Raw genomic sequence first — 27,398 nt, 5'->3', positions numbered from 1 at the left:
TTTTGTATTTTAAAAATATTTTAAAAAAATTAAATATTTTTATTTTTTTCTTCTCATAATATTAATTTTCTTTGTGTTTTTAATGATTTTTTACACACTAATGTAAAAATATATAGTATTTTAATAAAATAAAATAAAAAAACCCACCAGCCATCCAATACAAAACGAGTTATGCTACCCCCTCCTCAAATCCATATTTTGAGGACAAAACTGACGGGTACACCCTCCAATAGACGTCTCCCGCCGACCATGGAGACCGACCTTTCTTGCCCTTCCGCACAACCCAGTTGTTCCTGGTGGTTTTAAATGTTCCATGCCTGAAACAACGAGTCCTTGCACTGTGGCCTGCGGTGCTGGTACAGAGTTCTCATTTATGCTACTGTGTAAATTCGGTGGAAAAGAGTGGATGCCTGTGGCCATCATTGTGGGAATGCATTTCTTTCATGAGCTAGAGCTGCTAACCTCAATGATGGCATTTCATCACTGGTGGGCCATTTCTACATAACTGTTCTTCCTCACCTAAATTAAACAGTTTGGAGACTTTTCTTCAATACTTCACTGATTTGTCAATTAAAATTAAATACTCTCTTTGAATGATTTTAATAATTTTCTTCAATAGAAACTAAACTTTTCTCCTGTCACATCTTAATTTTTTTTTATTTTAATTGATTAAAAATTTAGCTTTTTGATAAAATTCAGATCTAAAATTTCACTAATTACAAATTTTAATGATTAGCTTAATATTAAAAAGTTTGTCTTGGTTTATTTATTTTTATTTTTTAAACTCATGTTTTTGATAAAATTCAAATTTAGTTTTTTTTTTTATTTTAATTGGTTGAGAATTGAGATTTTTGATAAAATTAAAGTTTAAAAATTTACAAATTACAAGTTTTAATAATTAACTTAATATTAAAAGGTTTGTCTTGCTTGGTTTATTTTTTCTATTTTATAAATTCATGTTTTTTAATTTTATTATTAATTTAATTAAAAATTAGGCTTTCTTTATTTTTTTTATTTGCTTTCTATATATATATATATTTGTTTATTGCAAGTATAAGATGTTCACTCTATATTTTTTTTAAAAAAATATTTTTATTGGATAGACATCTCCATATTAACATGAATAACTGTTCAATTGAAAAAAAAAATATTTTAAAAAACAAAATTATTAGACAAAATTTGTTACATGTTCGTGTTGGTTTTACTTATTATTAATAATTTTTTTCTTAAATTTACTTACACAAATAATGTCATTTTTTATTTACCTAAAACAATCTTTTTTAACATGTGATCTAAATATTGGATCAGTTCATATACCCGAGCAAGTTTAAAAACTTTGCATTAACACTAATCTCGTAAATATATATAGTGGGCCATTGAATAAATCGAAGTAGGCCCCGTTATCACCAAAATAGAGCTTTAAACTCATACTTCTCCTTGACACGTGTCGACTCACTTCCCCACGTAGACCCCAAAGTTTCCGCTGCAATGTCTCATCCTAATCGGGATACATGTCAGTGACATGCACGCGTAATATAATTCGATTTAAAGACAACGCGTATTATAGGAAGAAACCAGTTAAAAAAATAATCCATAGAGTTGTTTTCCGATTTCTTTTTTTTAAAAAAATAAAAATAAATAAACAAACGTGGAAGACTAGTTATAAGAAAAGGCTCAGTCTGCGCAAAGTTAGTAGAATTAGATTAACCTAGAGATGCTCCTGACATCCTCTGGGTCGAATCATATTGGGTATTGTATTTTACAATATACTAAAATAAAAACGATAAAAACATTGTAAAAATTATAGTTTCACGTTTTTTTTATACTGTAACTGTAACAAAGTTATAACTTTTTATTTTTTTACTGTAGCATGTACTGATAACATATTATTTATTTTTCATTAGAATTTCATTTTATTTTTTTTTACACTTGGCATATCTATTCTTCTACCCTTAACATTTTTATCACTATTTTTTTCACTCTTCGTTGTATTTTAAACTTTTTTTATTTTTGTTTCTTAAACAATTTTTTAGAATAAAATATTATTTTTTATTCTTGACGTATTGAATATTTACCACCCTATACTTGAAGGTTCACGTGCATGAATTTTTGTTTTTATTAATTGGATAAACAACATGTTATCCATTTATTTTTAAAATTACTTAGGTGTGTATGTTTGATTTGTCATGCTTAGTAGCGCTAAATATTTTTTTTTCTAATAAATAACTTTATTTTTTTAAATAATTTTAAAATTTATATCTATATTAATATTCATTCTCTTTGTTTTCTTATATTATTTGTTTAACCTTTTTTAAATATAAATTATTTTTTGATTAATTTGTATGTATTTAACGTATTTGACAGATTATTCACAAATTTTGAGATTTATCTTATTTTGAGTGAACAACATCTTTCCATTTCTTAGTAATAGAATTAGGACACAGTGAATCGACTGTGAATACGTGTGAAGGTGACTACGCGTTTAACAAGAAAGGGGGGTGGGGTCCCAGTTTAAAGCCTCCTTCATGGTTTTCTCAGATTTGTGGACCCCACAAAACTCATATCTCTTTCAATCTCAGCTGTGCGATTGACACCCTCTTGTCTTGATATCTCATTGATATATATATATTTCATTTAGAGCCGCGCAATTTACTCCGTGATTAGAAGTATCCATCTGCTGTTCTTACATTCCTTCCAAAAGTTTGCCTGTTTTTATACGCTACCTGTCCTTGTATTGTTACATGGTACAGCAAAAAGTCTTGCGCTTCCTTAGGCCATGTTTGTTTTCTGGAATTCATTTTTCAGGAAATCATTTTCCAAACTTTCCTGTGTTTGTTTGCTATTAAAAAAGTTGGTCAATGGAAAACACTTTCCGATCAACAGAAAACACTTTCTGGTCAACGGAAAACACTTTCCAGTCAAAGAAAAATTTGGTTTGATTTCTAGGAAAGTGTTTTCCCTTTTGGCTGTGTTTGTTTTCCGGAAAGTGGTTTCCGGGAAACCACTTTCCAAACTTTCTTGTGTTTGTTTACTATTGAAAAAGTTGATCAACAGAAAACACTTTTCAGTCAAAGGAAAATTTGGCTTGGTTTTCAGGAAAGTGTTTTCCTGAAAAATTTGGGCGGAAAACACTTTCCGGAAGTTGTGAAAAATTTAGAAATGTCATTATTTGCTAATTATATCAAATTTAATCCTCAAACTTTTGATTGTTATATATAATTTGTTTTGAATATTTATTTTTTAATTTCATCTCTTAAAATTTAATTTTTATATTAATTTTGGTCTTTATTTTTATAATTGCTATTTGCTTTTTTCTTATCATTTTTTTATTGAAATTTTTTATCTATCAAATTTGGTCCTCATTCTTTTGATTTTTACTTATTTTATTTGAAATAATTTATAAAATGTTAATTATTATTATTTTAATTTCTTCACCTTTCATTTTTTTTAATTTTTTAGATTTGATCTCTATTATTTTGATTATTATTTATTTTATTTGAGATAATTTATGAAATTATATTTTTTTTTTCAATTTCATTCTCATTCAACTTTTTAATTTGTAAGATTTGTTCCTCATTATTTTAATAAACTTGAAAAAATAAAATATTAATAAGTTATTTTCCAGCTCATTTTCCATAACATAACCAAACACTGGAAAGTATTTTCCAACTTATTTTCCATTACACTACCAAACATCGGAAAATACTTTCCCGGAATTCACTTTCCCCGGAATTCACTTTCCAAAAGGAAACTACTTTCCTGCAAACAAACGGAGCCTTAATCTTCCTTCACGTGGTGCTCTTTTTATTATAGCCTAGCCTCGTTGGTCTACGTCGAGTTTTTGTGGTTGGTTGTAATATATTTTGTTTTCAAATATATTAATATAAAACGTGTTTTTTTAAAAAAAATTATTTTTGATATTAATACAATAAAATAATATATAAAAAATATATATATATAAAATAATACGGAAAAAAAAATCAATTTTTAATAGAAAACATATTCAACCTCAATACCAAACAAGTATAAAAAATATAAAATTTATTTTCTCATGCTTGACTATAATTTAAAACACAATTACTCACAAATATTTACTAAAAATGTAATGATTTTTCTTTTTTAAATTATTCAAGTTTTTAGGCTAGTTCTTAAAGAGTAATATAAATTTATTTTTAAAATCTCACTTAACAACTTAAATTATTAAGTTGAAACTATTTTTTTATAAGATACCAAAACTTTAATGATTGTCATGAGTTCAAATCTCATTACTCACATTTTAATTGATTAAAAAATTAAGTATGATGTGGTACGAGCCTCTGCAAATTTTAAGTTTAAAAGACTTTCATTTGAAATAGTGTTTTATACAGTAATATAAATTATGTATTAAAGTCTCACGTAACAATTTAAATTTCTTGGTTGAAATAATTCATTGACATGATATTAGAAACTTATTAACTAAAATGGTTACAAATTCAAATCTTATCACCTTTATTTTACTTGATAAAAATTAAAAACAATATCGTGTAAATTTGTACAGTCACGAATTCAAATTCTTATCACCTTTAAATATTTAAATGATTATTTGACATCAAATAACCAAGAGTACATGCAATAAACCTTCTCACGTGTCTTCTAGCATTAATTATATTAAGCTTTTATTTGCTGCTTGAATGGCTAGTGCCATTGAACAGGAGAAGCTAGAAGTTATATGAAAAATTAAAATGATTATTTGACACCAATAACCAAGAGGACATTTAATAAACCTTATCGTGTGTCTTCTAGCATTAATTAGATTAAGCTCTTATTTGCTGCATGAATTGATAATGCAATTGAACAGGAGAAGCTAGAAGTTATCAGAAAATTTAAATTTAAAGTTATATTTTAAAAATTTTTAAATTTTAATTCCACAGACTTTGAAATTAATGACCATATAAGTTTCTGGTGGCTATTATATTAGCAATCATAGAACTCGAACCTCAGATTACAGGAAAATAAATCTTTTAGTGCCAAATTTTTATTACTAGACCACCTAATAGATAGTTAAAAATAAAAAATAATAATCTTACTTGAGTTTACTGTACATTGACTACAGGATCTTATTTAAATTATTATTTAACTAGACATAACAATGAATTATATTATTTCAATTTCACAAGGTTATAATACAAATAAATCAGATTTATAATATTAAAAACCAGAAGCGACAATTTTTCTAAACAGGCACGAGTTACAGAGCAACAGTGTTGTACATCCGTGTACAAAAATTGGGAAAGTAGAGCACGAAAGCAAAAAAATAATCCAAAATAATAATAAAAATTGAATCTGCAAGAATGCCCTCATTTTAAGGAGTGTCCGGAAACAAGAGGACAGCACTAAGGTCCCATCCTTGTCACCATTCTTACAGTACAAAAGGACAAAAAGGTTATTACCGTAAATCAGCTTACGGCGCCATTTGGTCCGGCAACATGGACCAGTTCCAAAGATCCTCTGTTTCACGGAGCCTCCTAGCTTTTTCTTGATTAGCCATTTCATTTCAACTATTTTAATTACTTTTTTATAGCTTGGCTAAGAGTTATTTATTTAAATATTAATTAGTGAATTTATTAAAATTATATTTCTTGCATCATTGATTATTTTTATGAGAAAAAGAAATATACCCCTTGATCATTTGATTCATCTCTCGTGTTATAATTTAATACATATTCCCTGCTTGGATCAAACTTGGAGGTGAATTTTATTAGAATATATATTTTGACCACCGAGCTTCAAAACCCACGTCAAGTAATATAAATGAGATAGGTAGAACATAAATTGCCTCCAACAAGTAGATTAATTTTCCAAACATGCCTTCACTCCACGCTATTAATTGTCACATTTAAATATCGGTTCAAAAGAAAAAAAATGTCACATAATTCTTCTGGATGATATAACAACTAAGAAACTATACAATCATTATAGTTTATTTATTTATTGCGCCGTTCAAATTTAAAACCATCATCTTATTCATTTATTATAAACTAATAAAAAACTATTTCATTAAAAAAAAATCATCAAGTACATAAAAAAAATTATTTTTAGCCAAATAAAGAACAAAAAGATCTATGAAGTAGAAAAGTATAACATAAGTGATATCATAAATTTAGTGAGTATAACATGAGAGTAAAGTGTAAATACCTAAAGGATGATAAGCTCAAATTAGTCGAGCATGGAAAATGGTATCTGAGGTACTAGGAACCTGTGATGATATACTATCAGAATCCTTACAAAAAGTATATGTACGAATAATATCAGGTTTAGTCAAGTTATGAGTAGTTGATGGAATAGAAAAGAAAGATATATGCTCAAGAAAGACAACATGATAAGACACATAAAATTTATGAGTTATTGGATCAAAACAACGATACTTCCTTTAACATTCACCATAACCCATAAAGATACAAATAGCAGAACGAGAGGACAACTTACTGCGTTCTGCATGAGGACAAAGAATAAAACAAATACAACAAAAAACTCTAACAAACCTGAACTATGAGAAGATGATATTGTATTAATCAAACTGACAGCAGGAGTGACAGCGGTAGCAACTGACACTTTTAACTCATCCAAAATATATAGTCCATTCTCCCTACGACCTGTCCCCATCAACTTCTGAGACTACATATCCTGTACACAACAAAAAGAATCAGAAAACATGACTAAATAATCACTAGAATCACATATTTGACCAACATAAGCAAAATTCAATTTGAGGTTTGGAATAAGATAAACATTAGATAGAGACAAATGAGGTGTGACAACAGAACCAAAACCTGCTAAAGACATGAGAGTGCCATCAACAGTCATAACAGAAATGGAGGATGAAGGGGACACAAAGGTAAAAGATGAAGAATCTTGAGACATATGACGGGAAGTACCAGAATCTAAGACCCATTCAGAATGTGACATATTTGAGGAGCTATGAGGCAACTGACCTATGGAAGAAGAAGCAAACATTGCTTGTGGTTATAAAGAGAGAAACTTCTGAAATTGCTCAGCAAGAGTACTAGGATCGGTGATGAAGCTACTGCTGCAATATTACGGTATGGTGGTTTATAACCCCGAGGTGGTCTATGAGCATTAGATTGTGACTGACTACCATGCTTCAAAGCTTGATTCTGTTGTCTCAATTTGGGATACTGAGCTTTCCAATGACCTTTTTACTTGTAGAAACTACATTCATCAAAGCCAACTCTCGTGCAAGGCTTATTCAAATTATTATAGTATGGCTTAGAGGGTACTGCTAATACAGAAGTATTTGAAGCAGAAAGAATTTTATTTTTAGAATTAGACTGAAGTCGTATTTCTTCAGCCAATAACTCACTAACAATAGAGTCAACAGAAAGCAGTGGAGAATGATGCAGAATTGAACTTCTAATTAAGTCCTTCAAAATCATTGCGAAGTGTTGTTAAAAACTATATCAAACGTTGCTGATTTCTACGCTGAATGTAAACGTCACATGCCTTTAATTATGTCAATTCTGTAAAAGCCAATTGATCCCAAAGATATGTCATAGCATAATAAAACTCTTGAATACTCATATTCTTATAATGAAGAGCTTCCATGTCATTTTCTAATTGATACTGTTTTGCAAAATTTGATTGTGTGAATAACTTTTGGAGATGATTCCAAACCTCCTTTGCTGTCTCATACTTAGCCAACTGCGTACCTATAAAATGCTCAACAGAATTGTTGATCAAAGTAATGATCATTGCATTGTTTGCTTCCCATGTATCTATCAAAACAACATCCCCCCTCAACATTTTTAGGTATCACAAAAGTTTTATAACATACCTCCACATCTTCTTACCCTTGAGAAAATTTATCATTACATAACTCCAATATGAATAATTCTTTCCATCCAACCTCACACTTACAGATTGAAGTGAATCATTTCTTTCAGTAGCCATAATTAACAAACAAACAGAACCAGAATGCAAAAGTAACGAAGAACAAAATACCAGATTACAAAAACTAATAGATATCACAGATACTCGACAAATATCCTCTTGAAATTATACGATTACTCCAAAACACAACACAAATTGCAGAAGATGAAATACTAAAACAATTGCAGAGACAGAACAAAAATACCAAATTGCAGAAACTGAAGAAAAGTCGAAATACTAGATTTTGTAGAAGCTTCACCCCGAACCTCGGCAGGGGTGCACTACCCCGTGCAAACCCCCAGCCAACTCACCGCAGGGTTGGATCCACGAAAGTTGTGTTTAGAATTAAGCCTCGTTCCATAAAACCAGCTCTGATACCATGTTAAAACAATTCAATTAACACAAAAATAAATACGAACATGAAAGGGAAGAAGGCTATAATTCTCCTTAGTTGATTTGTATTGTTGTTCTTACTTTAACATAAATACAAAGAGTTTATATATAGGTTAAGCTGAAAATACTATTCTACCATTAATAAATAAAACAAGATAAATATATTATTTAACAAAAATATATTTTAAAATATATTAAAATATTTTTTTTATATCAACATATCAAAACTTTAAAATAACACTAAAAATTATATCATTTTAATGTTTTTATATATGAAATATATTTTTAAAACAAGAATAGAAATAAAAATTACCAAAATTATTTTATTTTATTTTTAAAAACCGGGAATACAGAAACGCTATCGATCATGCCACACCCCTGAATTTTCGTTGTGAGAAGAAGTATAATTCTTCTTGAAAGTACTCTTTCCCGAGAAGGAATATAGAATCCTCACCGTCCGCCATGGTCCGTACAAAAATCTGTCAAATCCCAAGAATACCCCTCACCACAATTTTCCCGCGCAATCAGAAACAAAAAGTGTGATGAGATAATATATGATCAGATGACGATCACCATCATGATCACATGATGTCCCCACCCATCTCTGACCTGCAGGCCCCACTCCCTCCCATTTCACTTTTAAGAACCCACCTGTCTTCCATTACCGCAAATCAATGCAACCCTCTATAATTTTTGATCAATCTTACAGCACAAGCCCTCCCTCCGTTCCCCCCTTCCTCTATATAAGCACAAAAATCACCTCGTGCCCCAATCTGCCTCTCCTCGAACACCATGCCCTTGTAATATAACCCACCCTTCATAGTCCATCCCTTCTTCCTCTACAATGGCACCGAGTACATCTCGTACTTCAGTGTTCATCACCGCCGCCATACTTACCCTACTCTTTGCCATCACCCCCATCACCTGCTGGCGTCCATGGCCGCACCTAAACCCCAACAGCTCAGACCTCCTCTATGATTCCTCCAAAAAATTTGAAGGGTCATCAGAATTTGTTCACCTACGTTATCACATGGGCCCAGTACTAACTGGGAACATAACGGTCCACACAATCTGGTACGGTAGATGGCAAAAGTCCCAGAAAAAAATCATTCGAGGGTTCATCAACTCAATCTCAGATGTCCATGCACGGCATCCATCAGTTGCTGGTTGGTGGAGAACTGTGCAACTCTACACAGACCAAACTGGAGCCAACATCTCACATACTGTCCAATTAGGACAAGAAAAAAACGACAGGTTTTATTCTCATGGGAAGTCGTTAACAAGGTTGTCTATACAGTCGGTGATCAGGAGTGCTGTGACTGCAAGAACTAAGCCGCTGCCTATCAATCCAAGAAATGGGTTGTATCTTCTGTTGACTTCTGATGATGTGTACGTCCAGGATTTTTGTGGGCAGGTTTGTGGGTTTCATTATTTTACGTTCCCTTCAATTGTAGGGTACACCTTGCCTTATGCCTGGGTTGGTAACAGTGCAAAGCAGTGCCCTGGTGTGTGTGCTTATCCTTTTGCCGTGCCGGAGTTCAGGCCAGGGTGGAAGGCACTAAAATCACCTAACGGTGACGTGGGCGTTGAAGGAATGATCAGTGTGATTGCTCATGAGATTGCTGAATTGGCAACAAATCCATTGGTGAATGCTTGGTATGCAGGACAGGATCCGAGTGCTCCTGTGGAGATAGCCGATTTGTGTGAGGGTATTTATGGAACTGGGGGTGGTGGGTCCTATACTGGACAAATGCTGACGGACCACGATGGTGCCACTTATAATATGAACGGGATCAGACGGAAGTTTTTGGTTCAGTGGGTTTGGAACCATTTGGTCAGTTATTGTACTGGCCCTAATGCCCTCGATCAGTAGCGGTATTTATTATCCTATTTTGATTTTGTTTTTTGTAATTTTGGGTTTCAATGCTTCTTCTTTGTTTTTTTTACCGTTTGTTGGTTTTTGAATTTGGGGTTTGGGAGGTTGGTAATTAATGCATATGTTAATTAAGGTAGTTAAGGTTGTTAAAATCTGTAATAATTCCTATTATACTATTTTTGTATACCACCTTCTTGTCTTCTTCCCACCTTAAAAATAGGTAGCAGCCTGGCTGGAGATATTTTATCATCTTTAATGGTGATTTAACGGTTTAGCGAATGTTTTTAACCGCTTTTTAAGTTGTCGCATGAGCCTCTTTTTTTTTTTTTTTTTTTTTAATGGCCCCTATTTAGCACACTTGTCATCCTGTTTGAAAATTTTTAATTTTTCTAGTTTTAAATTGATTTTTTGATTTTTTTATTATTTGAATATGCTGATATAAAAAATATTATTTTAATATTAATTAATAAAACCTAGAATTTAGATTCTGGCAAAGTAGTTAAGCTGAATTGAATTTGATAGAGAAAATTAATTAGACATAGTTAATTTCTAGTGTCCCAAGTTGTCTAATTAAATGCAATATAAAATCTGGAATCAAACTCGATATAAAATTTGATATAAACATGGTCGGATCAATCATTGAATAAGAAAGAAAAAACGAAACGCTGTCGTTCAAGATCTCGTTGTTTTATTCATCCCCATTCGCCGTCCAGAGTCCTAAATTGTAAAATCAAAATCCTTAAACCTCGCAGCTACTTGCTAGGGAAGGAGGTACGCGAACTGTTGCCTAGAAATTGAAGCATTGTAGGATGGTAAACAGTAAGCTTCTGTTCTTTCAATTAAAATTGAAATAAATAAATAAATTTGAAGGAAAGGGAGAGCTTCGTGTGCTTAGGAAGGTGGGGGCTGACGAACAGAGATTTCAAGACGAAAGGTGACATCATTTCGCCATTGCTGTTCCATGCACTTCCTTATGAGAGAGTTTGATTTTGTGTTTTTATGTGCGTATGATAAAAATATATCTGGCTTGAAAAAAAAATTAGACTATTACTTTCTTTATAGACCAATCATCCATTAACTGGTCTATACTAACATATTAAAAATATTATTGATGCTATTAAATTATCTAGAATAACATGCGAGGAATTATAAGGAAAACTTACTCTTTGTTTTTTAGATTGCTATGGATTCTGTTCTGGGTGCTTTTTTTAAGTATGTTTGTCTTAAAAAATTCATTAAATTAGATTTTCTAATGTTTTTTAATAATTTTAATATGTTGATATAAAAAATAAAATAAAAATAATTTTAAATAAAAAATACTATTAAAAAATTAAATACACCATGTCAAATTAACTGATTTCTTAGATTTAGAACACAACTTCCATGTTAATTTTTTTAGATTAATATAGATATTCGGTTTGTTTGTATATATTTTAAATAATCTTATAAGATTTAAACTCGAAATTAAAAAAAAAAATATTTAATCTCAAGTTTTCCTCGCTGACCACCACTGTAGTTCAACTGCCATGTTAATTAACAAAGACGAGAGAGAGAGAGAGAGAGAGAGAGAGAGATTGTTTGGAGACTTGAGTGCTATAAAATCCAAGCTAATACAAGAGTAATAATGGTGAAGTAGAGACAATAGAGTTGCTGCTGCTTCCATGTTTCCTGTGGGGATTGAATGGAGGAGGGCTGGTTACACGGCCTAGTTACTTGGAAAAACGTGCGCAACCTTTCAAAGAAAAGAAGCTGTCGTTGGAAGTCGGAAAATATGGTACCATGCATCATATCAAAGCCTCGCAGCTCAAGTCCCAACAAAGTTTTCTTGGCTAGCTCTTGAAAAAGATACTCACAGGGGGGTCCTTGAGATAGGCTAAGCTCAGTGGCTTTAGCTAATACCATAGGTGCGCAGGTTCTTTTGGGAGTGACGAAGTGTAAACCTAAAAACTTGGCAAATCAACTTGCTGGGAGTTGCATGTCCTGGTGGCTCTAGCATCTTCATGTAGCCATGGACAGTCCAAGATATGCTAGAGGGCAGCGTCGATTTGCAATTACCATTTACATGGGTTGGAAATTCGATTGGTTTTTATTCTTCAATTACTTGACATATTTCTCACAAAATCATGATTTGAGTGGGAACAGCAACGTTCATATAAAAGTGTATTACATTGTTGTAAAATGTTTCTTTTCTCAGAGATAAATATATATTTACACTATTTTTCATAGCGGTCTAATCAAAGGATGGAAACCTAGAAAGAGATAAAAGTGATTGAGTCATCGGATTATAATAGGTTATTGGGTCATCTTGGTGGGTTTGCAGTATATTACATTAAAAATAATTTAACATATTGAATTTGGACATTTCTCAATCTCAACACGGCATTTAATTAATAAAAAAGAAATACAATTTAAGAAGTTAAAAGTTTGAATTAACTAACATAATTCAATATATAAAATACAAACCAAACTTAAACTCTCAAAATTGAAAGAAATATCCAAGTGACAACAATTATAGATATAATTTAAATATCAAACTTAGCTTTAACGTTATTGACATTTAGCTTATATATTAAAAAATCAATATTAATCAAGTCTATAGTGAAAATACAACAAATAAATATATATTATTTATTGAAAAATAATTTATTTTAAATATCAAATCTATGTATTTTTTATGTACTAATTTAAAAAAATAATAATAAATATTTTAATAAATTTTAAAATAAAAATCACTCTAAAAAACAATCTCGTCATATTTCCATATAGGCCTAAAATAGAGTGCTATCACCATATCCAGAGCCTAAAAATTCAATGAATTGATTTTCAAGGGTACATTTGAAGATATTAGTTGAAATTGTGTTTTGCTCCCTTATAGTTTTGAAAATACTGATTAATCAACACAAATTATAATTTTGTACAAGTTCCACCAGAAACTCTCTCTTAAAACATTAATTACATATATATACACCAGAAACTCTCTCTTAAAACATTAATTACATATATATACACCAGAAACTCTCTCTTAAAACATTAATTACATATATATATATATATATATATATATATATATATATATAAACAGTAACAACCAAAGCTATTATAGTGCCACAGTATCTAGCTAACAGCTCTATGGTCTTTACCTGGTGCCTAAGATTCCTATATGTTCCATCCACCTTTTTAATCAGATAGGCCAAGCAGCAATCAGATTAAATTTTGGGAACCAGCTGGCTGTGGGAATCAAGTGGGGCATCAAAGAACAAATCTTTTTCCCTTTCAAATGAAATAAAAACCAATACTTTTGACTTAGGTAGGAAGGTTGGAACTCCTTAGAGTAGGTAAGGTTCGATGAAGTCACGCTAAAGAACAAAAGAAGAATGAAATATTTAGCATTGCATTATCTTAATCATGATTACCAGAAGAAAATTATATACTAATCAGATTCTTGAAACCTGAATAGCAAGTAATGGAGATAGTCATGAGTAGCAGCACTCAGACAGCGGTGGAAAAGTGGTAGCCGCGCCTGAACCCTGATCTTTGACCTACAAGAACACAAGTCATGCCCCCTGTCTTCCTTTACCATAATCTATTACCAAAAAGTCAGCCCTAAGCAAAGAATCCTGAAACCTATTTATACTTTCTTCTTAGCAAAGTTGTTTAATCCCGCGTGCGAATTAACCCTCGTCGATTAGAATGATGAAAAATCAATCCAGGTTTTAACTATTATAATCGGGTCATGGGTTGAGCCATTAAGTCTCTACCAAATCAACCATGAATTGAATTTTTTTTGAAACCCGACCTAGGGACTGTCGAGTCCTGGTTTGACTAGCTAGATAGGGCCGTTGTTGTGCTGTGTTTAATGCACCTATCAACCAAGCTGGTTCTTACCAAAACGAAGAGCTAATTACACTGCGTACGAGTTTATCATCCTGCTGTGGTAACATTGCTACGGACTTAGCTGTATTCTCAACAGCCCCAGAAAGAGGGCAATGATGTTTACAGCAGCTAGCTGCCAGTTCTAAATCTTGGGATTGAGGGTAAAGCTTGTAGCAACCACCTCTCGCTTTCTCTACATGCTGTAAAATTAGCTAAAAGCAAGCATTTCATTATCAATATCACCATAAAGGAATAAATGATGATCAAAAAAGAAGAAAAAGAAAAGAGAAAAAGAAACAAATTCCTTGAAGACTGTCCATATCATAGTCCAGCTCTTTTGATTTCAATGCAATAACTTCTAAACAACCTATTAAAAGAAGGGAAAAGAAATGGAGGAAAGCCATAAAGAACTATGGTGCAGATTGATTAGAGCATTAAAAAGAAAGGAGGTGCGAAGGAAGAGCAAGCAATAATTAGAAGAGCGGGGGACCTCTGAGAATCATGTCATCTAATTTTCACGCAACTTTGTTGAAGAAGTGACACAAAGAGAACTTGCAATGAATGGAATGAAAATCTGAAACCAACTGATATGCGGGGGGGACTAGTGATTCGGTGACGCATTGGCGATGACCCTGAGATCTTCTTGAGGGACACCAAATGCATGATATTCGATTAACAAGTATAGAGCTGTGGGGATACATAATGGTCCAACCATACGGACTACAACAATCCCCGGAGCACGGAGGTAAACAAGATGGGGTCATCATGCAGCATATGCAAATGCACATACTCTTCAATCGAGCACACTGCAAGGATATTATTAGCCCCACATAGTAGACTGTATATGCAAATATAATCATAGCATTGAATTCCCAACTCATAAATCTCACCTTTCTTAAAAGCATCTACAATTGCCTGCAACTTCAATTAATCTTTCCCTTTTATATACTCACTCGTTGATCTTTACTGCACATGATCAAACTACTCTATTAGCTAGAATTGAAACCTTACAACCTTGTTTCCTTGATGGCATATCAAGAACAAGAAGGTACATGTACAGATACACCTAGATAAGGACAAAGTATGAAACCCACAATTGACATCTAACAGCGAAAATCACTGTTTTGCAATCAATTACTAATTTTGAGTAGAAAATACTGTACTGCCATTTATGAATTGCATGCATGTACAAGCGTCTCAATACAAGGTTGAATGACACCAAAAAAAAGAAGGGGGGGGGGGGTTCCTTTGGTAACAAAACCATCCATCATGACAGCTAGTATTGCACAATAAACATTTATGAGACTACGTAACTGTCTGGGAAATTCATTCATTGAACGATTACGGTTCTGGAAATTTTTTTCACTCTGCCTTTATAGTACTTAAATATGGAAGAATGATCTCATTACTCGAATTTCCAGTCTAATCAATCATTAGCTTGTTATTATTTAACATAGAGTATATATCATTCAATACTAACCTCACTGCCAAATTGAAGCTCATACCTGGCGGCAAAAGTACAACCCTCCACGAGATCAACATCAATAAGGTGTCAGTAAGATTTTCTACAACTTCTGCAGTCTGCAAACAGATGACGTTTACTAGAAAGACAGACTTCAAGACAGTCGCTTATACTTGATAGTGGCGGATTCAACCAACAAACAAGGCAAAATGCGAGCTGAGGTACTACTGCAACACGACAGTAGGAGTATCAAGAGCATCATGGTTCTCAGAAACTACAAAACTGTCTGCTCTAGTATCTTCTACGCCCTTTCCTTGAGGGAAAAGGAGAATGAAGATCATTGAAGTGTTCATATTCAACGAGAAATATTTGCAAGAAACAGACTTAAAAGTAGGCACAGTACCCAAATCGAAAGAAATAGTTTGATAAACGACACCAGTACACCACTGCATCATCCATAAAATTGTTGAGAAATACCACCGTATCAAGTTTGCTTCAATCCCTGCACTAGTAACTAATAATAACACAAGTCGTTCTAATTCCAGAAACAGATGATGTGAAAATCCAAGGAAGTGTGAAGTAGACAAATTAAGACCACAGTTGACCAATTACTAGGGTTCCTGCCATCTTTAGTGTTTGGTGCAAGATTGCTGTCTTCCTTTATCTAATAGGCAAAAATAAGCTAGCCAGTGCTGCAGTACCTTATAAATCGTGATGGTAACAGAAGACAGTAAATCTATTAAGAAATTCGAGAAATTAACCAAATCCGACATCATAACATAAGAAGCAATACTCACACAATCACACAATCAGTAGTGTTTAATTAAGTTTTCATAGAAGAAATTCGGGACTGCAGTTTTCAACAGCCATATCAGTTACAAGTAGCCTATCTATCTTTCATGAAAAATAAACTTATTTTATTCATTAAGAACAAAATTTTTAATCCTCAAAAGAGCAAATTTTTATTGTTCATGAATCACAAGACCATCTCATTAGGTATGCATTATGAATAGGCCATGTGAGTTTTTCTTGTCACAAACCTCATGTCCAAGATTGCAGCAATTGACAATGCCTATTTCTGAAGTTATACCACATTTGGTTTTTCTAATTTGTACGACCACCATCCAGATATCTTGTAATGCTGAGACCCCTCAGTCAGAATGGGTTATAAAGAATCAATATGCTGATAATATTCTTAATATTTACCCTACTTGTTTGGAGAAAACTATCGATCAGAAGCAGGTCCAAATGAAACCAGCACAACAAAGGATGGATTCCAACTCTCAAGCTTTGAACATAGAACTGCAAGCATTGATTCACAATGCTGGCAGCACTACCACGGGAAAGTGACAATTAAATTTCAAATTAGACTATCATGGCTTTAGAAAGTTGAAGCAAAAAATCTGGTCCATGGAATAGAAAACTTGTCAATCATTCTCAGTCTCAAATTTCAACTTAACTTACACAGAGAGCAATAACTGATTACACCTTACCCTATTATCTAGATCACAGAAGCCAAATGCTAGACAATATGACGAGCAGCAGAATATGACATGCAGCGGAACTCAAATAATCTACTGCAGGTGGCTATCATTCCCTTGCAGAAAGATAAAATTTTATCTTATTCGATGTATCTTCATCAACTCATTAAAATACGTCAAAATACAGCCTAAAGAAACAACATATAACAATCACCCATAATAGGTAGATTGCTCCTCATACAATATGGAGATATTAGTTTGTATTCCCAAAATCATTTTAGGTCTTTAAGATTCTCATTCTGCAGGTACTTCGAAACTCCATACGCAACAGTTCCAGCGACAAACAAGCCAACTGTAGGGGTGAAAGATGGGTATAGATACTTCACAAAAAATTTATCCCATTCTTCTGGTAGGAAGCCTGTTGAAGGAAAATGCTGAGTTATTTTTTTTTTATATAGGAGCTAAGAGGTTAGTATTCATATACAATATGAGTAATAACTATAAAAACAAAGTAGAATCATTGCCTCATTTTCTTTATAATAGGAACAAGCTTTAGACAAGCATGTTAATGCTAGGAGGCATTATGCCTTCTTTTTGGTTGTTTTTCAAAATGGCACCAATTTCCTAAAGCATCCAGTCAGGCTAAGGGGAGTCTTAGGACGCATTGCACCGTTTCCTATACGTTGAATAATTTCCAAGTGAAAAAAGGAGAGAATAAAACAGAGGAAATTGCATCAACCTAGTAGCAAAACAAGCTCCTTTGTGAAAGAAATAAATTCCATTAACTGTACAGTCACCCTCTTATGGAGGACTAGCATAATCGTTTGGTTATGAACTAGCTATGCCAAAGTCATATTCATTGCTAAACAAATCAGGCAGCTAAAATTAGGCTATTGGATACTTTGTTTTATTCTTTCAATGAAATATATTGCTAATCAAGCCATGGTTTGACAAAGTTTAAGAATGTAAGAAAAACATCATCATTTTTCTTGTGGTGAAACTAAATTCGTTCATAGTAATCATCGCCATAAGGAGACACGATACCAAGCATAAACATTGAACACCAAAAAAGTACCAATACTAAATACGGATGATTATACACTATCTATAATTAAATAGAAATTGCAAACAAATTAGCAAAGCAATTTGATTTTGAGAAAATTGGCCATGCCAGTAGATAATCAATAATTTCAACAAAACATTGTCTAACACTATTGAATCAAAGAAGGTCAGTATCCAAATTGATTTGAATAATCTAAAAACACTTTTGCTTTCAGAAAATTTTCAAATCAGAGACTTTAAACTCAATCTAATCTCGAAATTCTCCAAGATTTTAACCAGATTTTGACATTTCTAGCTTCTTTCAATTCATCCAAATATAACCAAATTCCATAAAAATAAAATAAAAAAATAAAGAAAAATCCCATAAATTCAGACATACCTGAAGCAGCAAGCAGAATGCCCTCAACAAGAATGATCCCACCAAGTCCTAACCAAGCAAGAAGAAAAGCAGTCTCATTTCTACCCTGTTCTTTAACTTTAACCTCATTTTCTTGGCTTATAAAAGCTGGTTTCTCAGCTGGAGCCCTTCTAATTATTGATGCTCTCTCTCTTCTATTACCCTTTGGTTTATTTTTACTCTCGCTTCCACTGGTTGTCTTGCTTGTAGTAGCTGCTGCTGCTGATTGTGAGCCAAACCCTTGACCAGGTGAGACTGTGGAGGGTTTTTTCTCCGGTGGGGTTGGGTTATTTGTGGAGGTCTGGGCTATGACTTTGAGTTTGGTGGGTTTTGTCAATGGTGAGAGAAGCAGAAGATGAGAGGGTTTTTTGAAGAGAGAAGAAGATGAGGGCGAGTGGATTTGTAGCGCCATTTTCAGTTTTGTTGGTTAACTATGATATCTGTTTTGCTGTTTTAACTGCCTTTTAGCTTTTTGGCCATGTAATTTGCCTCCCCTGTAAACTTGAAAATTGTACTGGCCTCCCCCAATTATACCATGGGTTTTCTCCCCCCCCCCCCCCTCTTTGTTTTTTTGTTTTTCAAAATCAAGCAACGAAAAACACAAGATTTAACATGATAGTCAATAAATATGTGGAAATCACAGTCAGCAAGATCCTCGTTATAGCATGATACTCAATATATTAGCATGCAATATCTGTAATATAGCCAATTAGGAACTCAATTATACAATATTGTCCAATTTTAGAAGCAGTATCATACTGCACCTAGGTAGAGATTTCACCTGGAAAATAGCTCAGATTATTCTATTACCGGATCAATTCATCGAGTCGGATTTATCAAGAAAACATGTTTTTAATTTTTTATATAAAAAATTCATTGATGTTTATCTAAAGAGTTTAAATTAAATTTAATCAAATTTTTATCTAAAATTTAATTGAGTAATCGAAACTCAACTCAAGTTAATATGTATATGATATTATAATAATTTTTATTGTTGTGATTAAAAAATATAATTTAAAAAATTTTGGTTACATTTTTAAAAATATAGATTTAAAAAAATATTTTGTTAAAATTATTATGAGATGGATTTTTTATGAGAAATAAATAAAAATTAAATCTTCAAAAATAAAAAATAGACTATTCGAGCAAAAATTATATAAGAGATATAACACAAAAATTAAAAATTATTTCACTAGTTAAATATATTTTTTTCTATGATTGAATAAAAAACACAATACCAGCCAAAAACAATTTGAAGGGTTTTTTTTTTGGATCAATCCGGTTTTAAAAATAAACTGGATATAAATTAATAATAAATTCACCTGTCAATTCCCGCCCACAAAACCAGACAAGAAAAAAAAGAGTAGTTTTCTCACTCTCGTGGCTCCCTCCTCTGCCCAGCCAAAAAAATAAAGAAATCCCCAATTTCTCTACTCCACAACTCCACGCTCTCTCCTCTCCCATGTCGCCTTAAACTTCCACCCTATCCATTACTTTATGGACCTTTTCCCTCCTCCTCCTCATGTCTCTCCTTTCTCTCCCTCGCTCTTTCTTCTCCCTCTCCCTCTCTTCGCCGTCTCACGCGATCACTTCCCGCAGAAACCGATGCTTCAGCTGCTCTCTCTCTGTTTCTAAAACAAGCAACGCCACCTCGCCTGCGATTCTCTGGTTGAAGCAGGATCTTCGTCTCGATGACCACCCTGGCCTTCTACAAGCTTCCAAGTTTCCTGCTTTACTCCCTCTTTACGTTTTCGATCACCGTATTCTCTCCCGTACGTCGTCGTTTTTCATCTTTCCTCTCTTTCAAATTGCTGCCTCTTTTCTGACTCCTTTCCTTTTAGTTCTTAGCAAATGAAAATTGGAGTTCCAGATAAAAAATTTAAAAAATCATGACTCGTCGTCTTAGGACAGTAAAAACGACTTGTCGGTTAGAATTTTGTGTGCATGTGTGTTGATTTATATTAAGGGTTATATTTATATATATATTTTGGTGGTAATGTTGCGCAGGTTACAATGATGAGAAGCTAGAACTGGTTCTTTTTGCGTTGGAAGATTTAAGAAAGTCACTAAAGAAGCAAGGGTCTAATTTGATTATCAGGTTTGGGAATGCAGAAAATGTGATAAAAGAGCTTGTACTAGAGGTAGGTAGTTTGGTTGCTGTTATAGTTGTTACTACATTTTGTGCTTGCTCTGTAGATGTTATGATTTATAGTTGTAGTTTAGGCACTTTGAGCTGAAACCTCAAGAGCCCATTTGGTTATTTTGTTGATTTATAGAGTAGGATTGTTGGAACAGGTGAAAGCTGCCAATGTGTTTGCGGAAGTGGAGGTGGAGTATCACTTGCGTGAGATAATACATGTTGTGGAAGAGACATTAGTGAGGATGCCTTCGTTTGATAGGAGCCCGGAGATTGTGTTGTGGCAGACTCCGTTTTATGATATTAAGGTAGTCATCTTTGTCATTGATTAAGTGATGTTTTCATTCGAGGTTGTGTTTTATTGTCGGTTTTCTTTTTGGTTTTGTGGTTTGTTTTGTTTGTAGAATCTGAAGGACTTCCCTGCTTCGTACGATGAGTTTGAGAAGCTTCAATTGGCTGTAACTTCACCTCTTCTGCCATCAAGATTGCCTAGTGCAGAAATGGAACTGGACTGGGGTAAGTTTCTTTGTTCAAAAAATGGAAGAGAATGGTTGTTTTGTAGAAGTGTTTGATTTACAATTGTGATTAAAGTAAGGGGAGATGATGACTAAACCGTGGATCAGGTTTGCTACCCACTTTGGATAACTTGAAGAAGTTTGTGAATGAAAGTCCTTCCAAATTGAATGAAAGTTGGGCTTTGCTCAAGGAGATGTCAATTGAAACCATATTGCAGAAGCAATTATCAAAGTCAGGGAAAGGAAGTTTGAATAATTCAAATTTTAAGCATACCAAGAGGAAGAGACTGGATAAATCTGTTTTTGTTACACAAAAGCAAAATGTTGTGGGTGGTGGGACAAACAGTGTGCTTAATGCATTGGCTGCATACTTGAGATATTTGGAGGGAACTGCTCGGGATGACTGGCAAGAGTATGTGCTGATAATGTGCATCATTAATTTGTGAACAATGATTTAGGAAGTTATGCTCCGTATTTGAGTTTATCTATTTGACTTTATGGTTTCTTTATTGTATTAAGAAATTACAAATGCTAACTGGATGGAAAAGTATTAGTCAAATTGATGCATAGAATGTGGAAAAAAGAATAGCCTTAACGTAGAGCCCTGTTCACCTTTTACTTGTTATGTTCTGTAAAATGTGTTACATTTGTTGTTTCTGATTTGAAACTTCAAAAAACACAATTGTTTGACTTGATTTGATGCCAGGGTACATGAGAAATTGCGAACTGCTGAAATTCGTGATGGAGCTTCATTTTTTGCGCTCTTTGGCCCTGCCCTTTGTCTTGGTATCATATCTAGAAGGAGAGTTTATTATGAATCAATTAAATACGAGAAAGAACGAAATGCTGGGTTTCTATCACCCTTTGGATATTCAACTGCCACAGTTTCTGCTTCAACTGCCACAGTGTGCTCAATGGAGGTAGGGTGCTTTAGATCTACTATGCCCATGTCATTAAATGTTTTCTAGATGTGCATTCTATATTATCTACTTTGTTTTTCTTTCTTTCTTTTTCCCAGTTTTGGAATAACTTGTTTGATTTAGATAAGCTTTTGATGGATTCTAGTGAAATTTTGCGCAGTGGTATTTTCTTCGGCTTTTAAAAAGTCAATTCAGTGATGAAGGAGCATATCCTATTCGGATATGGAGATGGAATGGTTATCTAATTCAGGTTTGCAGCTGAAAACTGATCTATACATTTAATTGCTTTTCTTTGAATCTCTTCCTGCTGATAGCAGTTCATTTTATGCATTTTATACTGGAAAATATGTTAGCCAAGATTAGTAAAGGATTTTTGTAATTTTTGCTTAAGAATTTTTTTTTTAATGTAATTTCAGTATACAGTTGTTGGCAATAGAGGCCCTGCTGTTCTTCTTGTTCATGGTTTTGGTGCATTTTTGGAGCACTTTCGTGACAATATAAGTAGTATATCTAATGATGGGAACCGAGTTTGGGCTGTCACGGTTCTAGGATTTGGCAAATCAGAGAAACCAAATGTTGTGTATACTGAACTTATGTGGGCTGAATTGGTGAGAGATTTTATAATTGAAGTTGTTGGTGAACCAGTGCATCTCATGGGAAACTCTATTGGTGGTATGTTACATGTTCTAATCTCTTGCTTTCATGTCTAATTTCACTGTTTACTTATCTAAAAGCTCATATATTTAATTGTCATCAGTTGCTGCTCTCCAATACTTGCTAATTGTTATTGCTCTCTATCTCCAGGCTATTTTGTAGCTCTTGTCGCCTACTTTTGGCCTGCTTTAGCCCAGTCTGTTGTCCTTATCAATAGTGCTGGGGATATTATTCCAGCATATACTTCTCCGCAATTCTCCAAAGTGAGTTTTAAATAAAGATTTATGCAAATGTCATCCTTGACTCATAACGCATATCACATTTGTCTTTTATTTCTTTGTTTTGCTCTTAAAAAGTGCCATCTTGATCAATTGAGCTGTTTATGAAATAGTGTTCATTGATGAATCTCACCATTTTCAATTTTTTTTGGCCGTGTTTAACCATCAAGTTGTACAGCCTATTTGTCTATCAAATAGAATGTCATCCTGAGGCTGTCCACACTGTCTATCCACTTGAATAAATTATCCATATGGTGTTATTTGGATAGGAGTTTAGTAGAATAATAACTAGAAGATGCTCACATGATTTGGGGTCCAAAATGATCATTGGATGCTGTGAAGTTTGTGCATTCTCTGTATCAATATCAATGGACATGTACACGAACACACATGCACCTTATCAATCTGCTTCAATATTAGGAGTAATGGCACAATGGGAGTTTTTCTGGAAACTATGTTCCTTGCACGCCTTTCACATGTCCTCCATGTTCTCTGTTTGAGTACTGTTCAGCCTGAAATACTCAGTAAGCAGTAATTTCGTCTGTGATCTCCTTATTTGCTTGTAATCTAATAATGTTCCAGGTGAGAGCGACTTCAGGGGCTACGTGGCTTGGTGCTCGACTCCTTTTGTTTTACTTGAGGCTGGGTTTGGGAAGCATAGTAAAGAATTGCTACCCAACTGTTAGTGATATCTGTTTCCGCATTTGGTCTTACTATTCACATCCAAATGTTGCATCTTATTTCGCTGCATCTTGCCTTGCAGAAAACTGAGAGAGTTGATGATTGGCTTATTAATGAAATGCTAAGAGCTGTATCCTTGTCATTAGTGAAAGCAAGCCTTTTTGTATTCATTCTGCAGAATTTAATTTGACTTTGTTAGGCCTTAACACACACAAAAGTCTTATGATCCTGGTGTCCTAGTGGTACTAGAAAGTATTTTCAGTTTCAATCTTTCACTTGCTCTTAATTATCTCTTGGAAGGCTTCGAAGGCAAGGTTCTAATCATACAGGTAAGATCTCAATATAGTGGAAATATTACAATTTTGTGTTTTCGCTTTCTTTTCCTACTTTGCATGGCTTGATAGTCCAATTGAAATGCTGCGTATAAGCTATGGGTTGATCTATTTGCTGTAGGGAATGAAAGATCCTATAACTGACTCCAAGTCTAAAGTGGCTATGCTCACAGAACACTGTCCTGGGGTCGTCATCAGGGAATTGGATGCTGGTAATTTTATCACCCTGTCATCAAGTTGATGCTTATTTCAATCTTTTCTGCGAACCACTAACCAGAGGTCCTTAATTTGATTGTCATTTCAGGCCACTGTCCTCACGATGAGAAACCAGAAGAGGTAAATTCTATAATTTCTCAATGGATATGGACAATAGAAAGTAGAGTTCTCTCTCAAGCCTGTTCATAGTTTTTACATAGCTGCGTAGCCCAAAGGAGACATCATTTTCTTTCCCACGTCATTGCTTTCTTACTCGATTCTTTTGATTCTTTGGCCTCATCCCTGAATGCAGGGCCATTTATTTGCATGATGTAATGAATACTGTAAATCACACATGCTTGAGTTTAGGATTTGATTAACAACTTCTGATTCCAGAATTAGATCACTGAAGTGTTTTTTGTTTCATTTGGAAGTTAATTATTCAAGTTTTTGTAATTTATATCTTCAAAAGACATGGTACTCGCCAATTTTCTCAAAAAATACGTTTCCGATTTTTGGGCACCATTGACTTGGCCCCGCCATTGACAATATAAAAAGAAGAGTAGCGCTACGTGGCACGAAGCCAGCCGTTAACAAGTGTCATGCCATGAAAACGGAACGAAACTATACAGATTGTTGTCTATTTTCCTGTAGTTACCATAAAATATGCTGTTTTGAGTTTTTTTTTTAATTTATTTTTTATAAAACAATGTCGCGGAAAAACTTTTGAAGTGATTTCCCTAGAAATGATTTCAGTTTAGTCCTTAACATTCTAGGTTTGTACAAAATAATTCCTTTTAACTTCAGTTTGTGTTAGATCTGGTCCTTGAATATAGAGAGAGGAGATAGAAGGCAAGGTTTATTTTTTCGAGAAAAGGATGCTATGTCACAAAATCTTAAGGGCTTGTTTGTAAATATAATAGAAGTTGTTTTTTAAATTATTTTTTAAATTTTTTAAATTTATTTTTGATTTCATCATAACATCATTTTTCAAAGTATAATTGGATTGCAAAACCAAGTGAGGTTTTAAGTGATGTTTTGAAAATGATTTCAGTTTAGTCCTTGACATTCTAGGTTTGTACAAAATAATTCTTTAAATTCACTTGTGTTAGATGTAGGTCCTTGAATGTAGAGAGGGGAGAGAAGGAGGGAGGGGCTAAGATGAATATCAGAGTTCAAAATGAGTTTTTACATTATTTTAGAGTATTTTTAGATGAAAATAATGTATAAATTGTGTGCGCTTATATGATCTCTCTTCAATGTTGCAATGGTTCAGGAAGCAACTATGGGTTTGCACAGTGCATAAAGAGTGATTAAACCGTTCTTTCTGGTGAGGACATGATTCTGCTGAAAGGAGTTTCATCAAGCAATGATTATTAATTAAGAAAATTTCTACTAACCATCACCAAGGTCCCCAAAAATAAAGCTTTTCTTATTAAATCTGACTCGGCTTAGAACTTTAATTAAAACTGATTGATTTTTTTAAAAAACTTTTTTAAAACAAAGTTGTTTTTCTACTGTTTTAATTTTTCTTTTTTAGAATTAACCCACCGGACTTGTCAATTGTGCCTGGTAGACCCCCTATAACTATGCATAGAATTTGGAAAACAGAATTGGTATAGCATGGAGACTTTCCACCTTCTACACCTTATGCATTGTAAAATGTTCTCTTGTTTCTTATTCTAAGCTTCAAAGCGCATTTGTTTGACTTGGTATCATATCTTGAAGGAGAGTGCATTATGAAGCAATCAAATATGAGAAAGAACGAAATGATGGATTCATCTCACCATTTTGGTATCGCTGTTGGCCTGCAGCTGATGCTGTCTGCTCAATGGAGGTACTGTGGTGTTTTACAATTAGCTGCTCTGGAATTCATGGCCATAAATTTATTGTGGTACTAGAGAAACAAGGAAAAGGATCAGAGAAAGTACAATTGATACATAACCTTGAATTTCAAAAATGTTACAAAATTCCAACATACATGAAAGCTGCAAACCGGCCCCCCCCCCAAAAAAAAAAAGAAAAAAGAAAAAAAAAAGAAAACCCTCAAAATTCAATCTTAAGCATAAACTTGAATGGTACAATGAGACCATAACAACAATTATTCACACAAATCATTGGATTCGATCCGACTCTACAAAATCATAGCCCACTTAAAAAACGAGAGCAATCCATGCAATAACCTCATCAAAACCTTCTGTGTCACAAAGAATATATTGCTGCAACCATGCAAACTCCAAAGAACACAACATTGTTCAGAACAGTAAAGCTTACTGCCTCAGAAGTATCCGCAGGAGATTCTGGACTCGCTGCAGCTTTAGATCTCTTCTTTGGCTTTTCAGGTGCTGGTGCTGGAGTAGGAGGTTTAGGTGTAAAAATATCAAGAGGAAGAAGCACCTTGTCAACCTGATAAACAGCTAACTGGTTATCAGTGTAGATAGTGCCGGATACGCTTGTATTTGTAAGCCCTGTGGTTATATTCACAGAGTTTCCTGTGGTGGTTACATTAAGCTCTAACCTGCCACCTGATCCTGCCTGTGTGGTCAGAGGGTTGCTCACAGTCTGGAACTGGGAACTTGATAGAAATTGTGGTATAATGTGAAACTGTACTAGCTCAGCCTTTTCTTGATCGCTTAGGGAGTTGAGGGTGCCTGATTTGAGACTTGAAAATGCGTTATCGCTAGGTGCAAAGATGGTTATAGCATTGTTTGTGTTGTTGAGCTGGCCATTCAATGTGACATCCTCTTGAGTGGCTTTCAAAAGCCTGATAAAAACGCTAAACTGACCACCTTTTTCTAGGACTTTGGTGACATTGGTTGGACCAGGTGGTGCTGGGGCTGCAGCTGGTGACTGAGCTAGGGTTGGAGAGCTATGAAGAAGGAAGAATAGAATAAAAGAAGCTGAGAACAGAAATTGTGGCACCATTTTAGTGGTTTTTGGATGAGGTGGGCTATATTGCTGCTACTAGCTACAAGTGTTTGATGCATAGAGAGGGGACGGAGAGGGTTTTTATAATTATAGCGGTGGAAGATTAGAGTTAGGTGTAATGTACAATTTTAGTTCAGAAACTTAGCTGTTAAATGGCTTATCTTACTTCGAAGGTAAAGGGAAATCAGTGGAGAGAGAGGAACAAACACTGTTGCAACAACTAGTTTGCTTGAAAACACAGAAAACAGGAAGGAAAGAAATAGCAAGTGGGTGTCTTGACAATAAGGG

At 33.8% G+C, this 27,398-nt stretch overlaps 4 protein-coding genes across 4 annotated transcripts; 2 read left to right on the top strand and 2 right to left on the bottom strand.

Annotated features, from left to right (window-relative positions):
• Positions 1–9,008: 9,008 nt before the first annotated feature.
• Positions 9,009–10,384, top strand: LOC133675008 (protein EXORDIUM-like 3). Its single transcript, XM_062096271.1, has one exon. The coding sequence runs from the start codon at positions 9,164–9,166 to the stop codon at positions 10,190–10,192; it is 1,029 nt and encodes a 342-aa protein (XP_061952255.1). The 5' UTR covers positions 9,009–9,163; the 3' UTR covers positions 10,193–10,384.
• Positions 10,385–17,128: 6,744 nt separating this feature from the next.
• LOC133675546 (protein LPA2) lies at positions 17,129–18,928 on the bottom strand. The gene is made up of 2 exons (XM_062096959.1): positions 18,453–18,928; positions 17,129–17,429 (listed from the first exon to the last, which is right to left on the bottom strand). The coding sequence occupies exons 1-2, from the start codon at positions 18,880–18,882 to the stop codon at positions 17,284–17,286; spliced, it is 576 nt and encodes a 191-aa protein (XP_061952943.1). The 5' UTR covers positions 18,883–18,928; the 3' UTR covers positions 17,129–17,283.
• A 907-nt stretch (positions 18,929–19,835) lies between these two features.
• LOC133675145 (uncharacterized) lies at positions 19,836–24,588 on the top strand. Its single transcript, XM_062096433.1, has 14 exons — positions 19,836–20,242; positions 20,478–20,611; positions 20,766–20,915; positions 21,012–21,123; positions 21,231–21,534; positions 21,829–22,042; positions 22,203–22,292; positions 22,459–22,714; positions 22,847–22,959; positions 23,557–23,655; positions 23,738–23,785; positions 23,874–23,984; positions 24,109–24,199; positions 24,292–24,588. The coding sequence occupies exons 1-14, from the start codon at positions 19,993–19,995 to the stop codon at positions 24,390–24,392; spliced, it is 2,073 nt and encodes a 690-aa protein (XP_061952417.1). The 5' UTR covers positions 19,836–19,992; the 3' UTR covers positions 24,393–24,588.
• Positions 24,589–26,100: 1,512 nt separating this feature from the next.
• Positions 26,101–27,180, bottom strand: LOC133675146 (fasciclin-like arabinogalactan protein 12). Its single transcript, XM_062096434.1, has one exon. It carries the CDS (start codon positions 27,105–27,107, stop codon positions 26,385–26,387), a length of 723 nt encoding a protein of 240 aa, XP_061952418.1. The 5' UTR covers positions 27,108–27,180; the 3' UTR covers positions 26,101–26,384.
• Positions 27,181–27,398: the final 218 nt, after the last annotated feature.

Source organism: Populus nigra, chromosome 16, assembly GCF_951802175.1.
Source record: "Populus nigra chromosome 16, ddPopNigr1.1, whole genome shotgun sequence".
Lineage (NCBI taxonomy): Eukaryota > Viridiplantae > Streptophyta > Magnoliopsida > Malpighiales > Salicaceae > Populus > Populus nigra.
The sequence above is the reverse complement of the archived record's forward strand: the minus strand, read 5'-3'. Positions and strand labels throughout refer to the sequence as shown.